Consider the following 7,253-nt stretch of genomic DNA (forward strand, 5'->3'; position numbering starts at 1 on the left):
TATACTGTTTGTGGCCATTTGAGTATGTCTGAAAACCCTCACTTATACTGTGGAGAACACTTATACTGCAGTCATTCCTGACAAAAAAAAACATACCGGAACAAATGTTAAAACGCAGTCTTTTGGCAACCTGGTGGAATCAAATTTTGTAGAATGCTATTTATGAAGTCAATTCTATTTATCTGATATTACTTGTCTTATAGCGTTTAACCACTATTAGTGGCTGTAAGAATGCCAGTGTAGTCTTACTGCATAGATGTTCACATGTGGCTAGGCCTTCTTCTGTACTCCGTCATTCACCATCCACTAATACAGGACTACTGCGCCTTTAAGAAGCCCCCACCATTTCACAACAGGGGGGGCGTGAGCAGAATCCAGGAACAGCGATTGAAAAAAAAAAAGATCCACCAGTGGACCGTTTCAAGTTCCCCCTCGGCTGAAACCCTGCCTGATTTGTGGGCAATGTTGGGGATGTAGAAAAAAGGAAACCGGAGCAAAGAACACTAACTGGGTAGCTATGGAGATAGTAGGTTTTCCTTGTAGCTTTCTTTGACAGGTGTCGGACTGTGGGATAAACAAAAGTAACGAAACAGCCTGCAGTATGTACGCCAAGGGGAAAGGAGCAGTGGTCCCTTCCGATAGCCAAGCAAGGGAGAAGTAAGTAAAATATTGCACTGTCACAACACCAAAGACCAGGTTAGCCAGTTTGCCAAATCTCACTGAGTTAGCCAGCTAGCTATGGAGCTAGCTGACTGGGTAGGCTACATCAACACTTGCTTTTTGCCACAATGTCAAAAGTGTTATATTATTATATGCGTTCTTATCAATGTTTGATGATTGTTTTGCAAAGTTGACCTCAGATTCTGTTGCATCCTGCAATAGCGAACAGTTGCTATGGACGACCACCCCAAGCTACATGGCTAGTTTTACCCAGTAGTTCCTTCTACTACAAGCTTAAACTACCATTAATTCTGAATGTAGATAGTTTTGAGTTTTTTTAGTCGAAATTGTAAATTGTTGCAAAGTCTGTGTTGCAAGGTACCTTTGCATTATGGGCTTCACTTGATATGCTTTGGTGGGGATCAGAGTCCCTCATCACACCTATCCGATTGTTAGGAACAATGCATGAGCATTGGCTTATGCCTTGGCTGTGTAGCTGAAAACGTGTGACCAATATGCTCAGCAGTCGCAGGTTCTTTAGATATGATACCAAACTTTTGGGCGTTGTTAGAAAGTATCAAATACCTGTAATGACCTTACAAAAAACTAACTAATGAAAAATGTTTCGTTACAATATGTCTTAAGTCGTAAGCGAGCGCCAGCAATGCTAGCCAGCCAGCTAGATAGCCCGCGAGACGCCTGGGAACTTTGGTCCATAGTTTTTGGTACTGTTCGTTCCTGTGTCGGACTATAAGTTATAACACACATTTATAAGCAGCACGTTTAGACTGAGCTGTTTAGTTTTCCCAACGGTCATGTTTTGGTCGTTTTGCTTAGAAACACACGTAGGCAGTGGTAGCTGTACAGCGGCAGCCCACCTATCCCTTTGTCTACCGAACAGCAACCGATGCCTGTTGTTCAAGTAGCTGAGTGATTGTCGCCGCACTTTACTTCTTTTGTTGTCAAACTGCGAAGCACAACTAGGATAGTTGTTTCTTCTCGCCTAAATCACTTTCTGTTAAACCTTTTGCGAAGTATTTCGAGTAAAAGTTTTGGTCACTTTGCCCACCTTTTTATTGGAAAAACACGTGTGATGATTCGCCACATACACTGGCAATGCATAGGAGCTTTAATTTATTGAACTGATTTGGGGCCAGTGTTAGAAGAGACGATTCGAAGTGTAACTTTCATTTAAATAGGGGTCCATTGGTCCTCGTCGGTTTGAAATGAACCACAAATGAAAGGTAGTCAGTGTGCAAATGAATGTGTAGGCTATGCTTGGTGAACATGGTCTAAGGTAGACAAATTAAGATAATGTAAGAGGGAGTGATGGACCCTGAACGAAACAGAGAGGTGCTCTGTCTCAACATTTTGACTGAAGTTGCCGATCTAAACAGCTGATAGGCTTACTACAGAGGCACCAACTCCTGAACCTTTCAACTACGGCTCATTAGTTCAAACTGAAGAGACTTGGTTGTCCGAGCCCTCATCTCTGACTCTTCTTTTTCCTACACTTTCCTTCCATATCTCTCCGTTCATCTTGTCCTCCCTCCTCCCTTTATCTCCCCTGTCCCTAACCCCATGTCTTCGTTGTCTTTGCTCGCTTGTCTTATCTCCTCATGTCCTTCCCACCTCTTCTCCTCCTCTCTTTACTCCTGTTCACCATCCCCTCCTATTCTCTTGGTCACCATCCATTGCTTTAGTGTTGAATTATTGAGTCAGACTGAAGCAGTCGCTCTCAGCTCAGTGCAGCTTCTAGCACAGAGTGTGTGTGTGTGTGTGTCGGTGGGCCGACTCATCCATGTTTAAAGAGGGGTTTTGTCGTCCGCCTCGGGCGGGCTGTCAGGTGTGCTGGTGCTGTACATCAGGGAGATTCCTCTCATCTCACCTCACCCTGTGGGGTCCCACGGCAGCCCGCAGGTCTGAGGCGTGTGTGTGTGTGTGCCCGCTGTGTCATCGCAGAAGCTGGGTGCGTTTGTCCTGTCCCGTTGCAAGCGTGCCATCGCTGTCCCGTTGCCATGTGTAGCGTAAGTGGTAGTTACGTTAAGACTGCAGGAGAAAGGGTGTCCGTGTGAGTGATTGAAGAGAGTTACAGTGCGTCTGAGAGAGAGAGAGAGAATCTAGCCTTTTTATATGTTGTCCTGTCAGACTGGAAGAGAACAGGGTACAGAGACAAGTTTAGGCTAGTTGTCTGTTCGTCTGCATGTTCCAGTCTTCCTCAGTAACACGGGAACAAGCGGGTGTAACCCTGGCCAGGTTACACTCTGTCGGACACGCAGTGGTAGTTGACTATCCTGTCCGTACTCCTTTTCCCTCTCCTCCCCCCACCTTCTCCTCCTTCCTCCTCTCTATGAGCCTGAGAGTTTTAATAATGCAGCAGGCCAGGTGCACGCAGCCCCCTCACAACACGCACACCCACACACAGACACACACACCCACACACAGACACACACACATAAAGATAAAAATTTCATCAGTGTCCTTGTGGGGGAAGAGGGGTTGGGGGTGGGGTGGTCGAATTTGCAGTTTGATCCTGCAAACCTCAGACACGACCTGATCCGCAGCCCCCACTCCATTCCTAACTCCTCAGTCTGGACATTCAGTCACTGCAGCCGACCATAAGGCCCTTGTGTGGCGCCTGGTACGGAAGGTGTCGACGCGAAGCCACGTTTGTGTGTCCTCTCATACACCTATGGACAGACTGGCCAGTGCTGCCACCAGAGGCTAAAGAGAGCTCCGTGACCTCCAAATTGCTGGGCGCCCTGTAAAGTGGTCCAATTGCCCTGGATAGAGTGGTCAAGCAGGAGTCGGCGCGTGTCTCCGACTGACCGAAGGGCTGGCGAGGAGTGGAGCGGAGCAGCAGTTCTTATTGCCTTCTTGAAGAGCTGTGGTCATTTTGAGAGGTTTCATCTCCTCCAGCCGGTTCCGCTGGCTACAGTTGGAGCTTCCCATTAAGTAGGCTCATCGTTTTGTTCTGGTCTGTCTTTGTGTCTCTGTGTGTGAGAGAGACACGTTCTGGACTGCCTGTCTCTGAAATGTAGCTAGGTTGGGTCACGTCTTGTGTTTTTCTGGTCAAAAGTGTTTTGTGTGTGTATGTGTGCGTGTGCTGAAGGGGCGTGTGGATGTATCAGCTCTTATCAGTGATGGACTGCTGGATAAGGGGGAACACCCCTCAACTATTTCTTTCACTCCTTGGTGGGACAGCACACTGCCCTGTCACACTCCACACAGTGCAGTCTGCAGCTGGGCAGAGTTTCCACTGCACTGGGGAGGATGTTGTGTGTGTTTGTCTTGACCAAATATTCATCAAAGTGCTTCAAACTCTTTTTTTATTCTTGTCCCGTCATTCACCTTTCATCTTTAGTGACATGCAGTAGCCTGTATGAGTTTGTGTGTGTGTGTGTGTGTGTGTACGCATGAAGTGAACCACCTAACAGGGTTGTCCCAGCCACTTGTTCCATTGATCAGTCTAATTGATGATGACAGGGTGGCACAGAACCAGTGTCCCCAATGTGAAGTGTTCGGGCTTTTCCGAGGACAGTCTTTTATGTCACTCAGTTCATAAACCATCAGTGGCTATCAGACAGTGCCCATCAAGGGACGAGGTCTGACCTGTTGACAGCATGATGCATGTTATTTACACAACGGTATGTCCACCACGACAATCGCTACCACTGTATCCCTACGGTTTAGCTCAAGTCCTTCATCATAACTGCAGTTGAGCTGATCAGACCGTCACGTGAGCGTGATGGGAGCGAGCTGCCACGGCTGACGTGTTGTGGTCTTGTGCTCCGTCTCCAGGTTAGCGCTGTACGTGTACGAGTACCTGCTTCACGTGGGAGCACAGAAGTCTGCACAGACCTTCCTGTCCGAGGTGAGTCACTTTCCCCAGGGAGGGGGGGGGGGGGGCGGCGGAGGGTTAGGGTAGCAAAACAAAACACGGGATTGTGTATGTGTGTGTGTGTTTATTCACGTCTTTGTGTCTGCCTCTGACTGCATGGCTGTCGCGCTCAGCGTCAAGAGACGCATTAGCAATGAGTTGGGCTCCACGCGGCAAAATGGGCCCGCCCGGTGCATGTCGTAGGAGAAGCCGCGCGACGCGGGCCTCACCTGTCCCTCCCACAGAGACGCAGACAGGTGGTCTGGAGGAGGGAGAGGAGGGAGAGGAGGGAGATGGCTAGCAGAGGTCCACGAGATGTGTATCTGTGCCTCAGAGGGCCTGGACAGTAGAGAGAGGGACTGATTATGTGTTCTTAACCTCCGGACCCGCAGACATAATCCTCTCTCTTTCGGCGGTCACTGGAACTCTCCTCTCCAACCCTTTAGCTCTTTGCTCTCCTGGTCCTCTCCCCCTCCGTTAGGGACTTAGATGTGGGGGAAAAGCAAGCCCTCCAATTAAAAGGCAGAACAACTGCAGATTTAAAGTATTTGATTTTGGGTGCATGGGTGCAGGATATTAAGTTAAACAAATATATATAAAAAAAAAAAAAATGCTTTTAAATTTTTTCCCAATCTTAGATTCGATGGGAGAAGAACATTACATTAGGGGAGCCCCCTGGATTCCTACACTCATGGTGGTGGTAAGTAAATACTTCTCGTTGTCATGTTGCGTGTCGTTTCCATGTGGGCCTATGTAGAATGTCGGGTCGTCTGTGTTCTAGTTCTGACCAGGGCTTCAGTCAGAACAGTGTTGACTGCAGGCACAGAGCCCCGTGTTCCACTGGGCACAGCATCCCTCCCGTACCCGCTACTGTGTGACCAAGACTTCGGGGTCGACTAGCCTCGCTCCGAGGGCACGACCCCCCCCCCCCCCCTCTTCTTCACCCACCCCCCTTCTCCAGCCTCCAGCCCCCTCCCCCCCCCATCATCCCCTCCCCTGAAACAATAGATCCAGATGGTTAGGGAAAGGCCTCTCCCCCATCCCCCCATCCCTCACCCTTTTGTCACCCTTTGTCCTCCCCCCCCCCCTTTCCCCTTTGTTCGTGCGCGAGACTCCTCGCAGATTAACCCGTTGCATTCCAGGTTCCTTTGTGCTCCTCCCGCCCCCCTCCCCTGCTGCTTTTGACAGTATGGAGATGGAGCCTGCAGGGCCTGCTGCCTCGCTAATCACTCTGCTCCCCGCTCAGCGCCCCCACTTCACTTCACCGGGTCTGACCCTCGCGTTTTGGTTTTGATCATCGTGGTTATGATGCCTCAGCCCTAGCTATCGATCACTGGGATCAGCTGTGTGTGTGTGTGTGTGTGTGTATCAGCGTTTGTCGGGGGCTTTTAAAATGCCTCTGATAGCCGATTAGGCCTCTCGTTAGCTGTGGCCTTATTTCACAGGGCTTTATAGCACTTCCATTAAATCAATACACAAAGACCTTTCGCTGATTCAATTACGGCCTCTCAGACAGGTACCACTGCCCGCCGAGGCAATTAGGAAGTTCTGTCTTTTTGGTGCACGTGCGTGCGTGCGTTAAGTTGACGCACTTGTCTGTCAGCCCGTGCCATGTGTCTGCCTTACTGTGCCCCCCCCCCCCCCCCGCCAATAAGTCAATTACATGAAGTCATAGATTGTGTCCATGTGCGGCCACAATCATTGCTCCTGTGCCGTCTATGTTAAAAGACCCTGAAGGGTGTGTGACAGTCTAGTTGGGGATTGTGGCTGACCAGGCCACAATCCTGGCGGAGCAGGAGTGTGTGTGTGTGTGTGTGTGTGTGTGTGCGAATGATGTTTAAGTGGCAGACACTGTTGCTGTGCTGTACGATATCCAACATTGTGGCTGTCTCTCTTCTCTTGCAGTGTATTCTGGGATTTGTATTGTGCTGCCCCGGACCGAAGGGAGACCTGCGAGCACTCCAGCGAGGCCAAGGCCTTCCATGATTATGTAAGTGACAGGCCTCCCAGCCAATGGGGCATCTGGATGGTGGGGATGGGTGGGACAGTGTTTTCTTGGCTTCCAATCAGTATTCTATTCACACAAGGATGTGTGTTTGTCTGTCTGTGTGTTGTGTTGTTTTGGGATTTTGTGTGTCTGTGTCTGCAACTGTGTTTGTGTGAGGCTGTCCATGTGTAGCACTTTTTGGACTCCTGGCCTAAGACTGTGTGTGCGTTGTGTGTAGTGTGGAGAGATAATGGAATAGAGTTCTAATCCGCTAATCCCGGCACTGGGCCGGGGCTAAGCCAGGGATTTTGAGTGGGGGGGTGAGGCGGGGGTGGGGGAGGCGTTGCATGTGTGTGTGTTTGTGCGTGCGTGGATTTTGGGGATACCAGTTCTGGCAGTCAGCCCAGAGAGAGGGCCTTTCACACCCTCTGTGCCAGAGCACTAGGTAACCGTGTGTGTGTGTGTGTGTGTGTGTGTGATGATGGTTCCTTGCTTCCCCCTCATGGTACTGGGATGGTGTGAAGGGTGGAAGCAGCGATAAGGGGGGGGGGGGGGATAGGGGGTTGGGCCGACTGTCCCGTTCTGTTTAGCACTCTAGATCCCATTGGCGTCCACCAATAAAAAAATAACCTGATTTGATGAAAGGACTAACCCCGTTTTCACTGACTTTGTGGCTGCGTTCGGTCTCTTACAAGGTTGATTAGTCTTTTAGTCTGTCTGATCTTT

The 7,253-nt window shown here is 49.7% G+C and overlaps 1 protein-coding gene across 1 annotated transcript; it reads left to right on the forward strand.

Annotated features, from left to right (window-relative positions):
- The first annotated feature begins 414 nt into the window (after nucleotides 1–414).
- Nucleotides 415–6,852, forward strand: LOC124466523 (single-stranded DNA-binding protein 3-like). Its single transcript, XM_047018431.1, has 4 exons — nucleotides 415–657; nucleotides 4,462–4,534; nucleotides 5,179–5,240; nucleotides 6,446–6,852. Exons 1-4 carry the CDS (start codon nucleotides 602–604, stop codon nucleotides 6,717–6,719), a joined length of 465 nt encoding a protein of 154 aa, XP_046874387.1. The 5' UTR covers nucleotides 415–601; the 3' UTR covers nucleotides 6,720–6,852.
- The last annotated feature ends 401 nt before the right edge of the window (nucleotides 6,853–7,253 follow it).

This window comes from Hypomesus transpacificus, chromosome 3 (assembly GCF_021917145.1).
Source record: "Hypomesus transpacificus isolate Combined female chromosome 3, fHypTra1, whole genome shotgun sequence".
In the NCBI taxonomy this organism is placed as follows: domain Eukaryota; kingdom Metazoa; phylum Chordata; class Actinopteri; order Osmeriformes; family Osmeridae; genus Hypomesus; species Hypomesus transpacificus.

What these genes read in the sequence shown, in the direction of transcription:
- LOC124466523 (XM_047018431.1), top strand. Translation starts at nt 602, where the DNA reads ATGTACGCCAAGGGGAAAGGAGCAGTGGTCCCTTCCGATAGCCAAGCA. An exon ending in GATAGCCAAGCAAGGGAGAA is followed by an intron (nt 658 to 4,461) that starts GTAAGTAAAATA and finishes CTCCGTCTCCAG; the next exon opens with GTTAGCGCTGTACGTGTACG. An exon ending in TTCCTACACTCATGGTGGTG is followed by an intron (nt 5,241 to 6,445) that starts GTAAGTAAATAC and finishes CTTCTCTTGCAG; the next exon opens with TGTATTCTGGGATTTGTATT.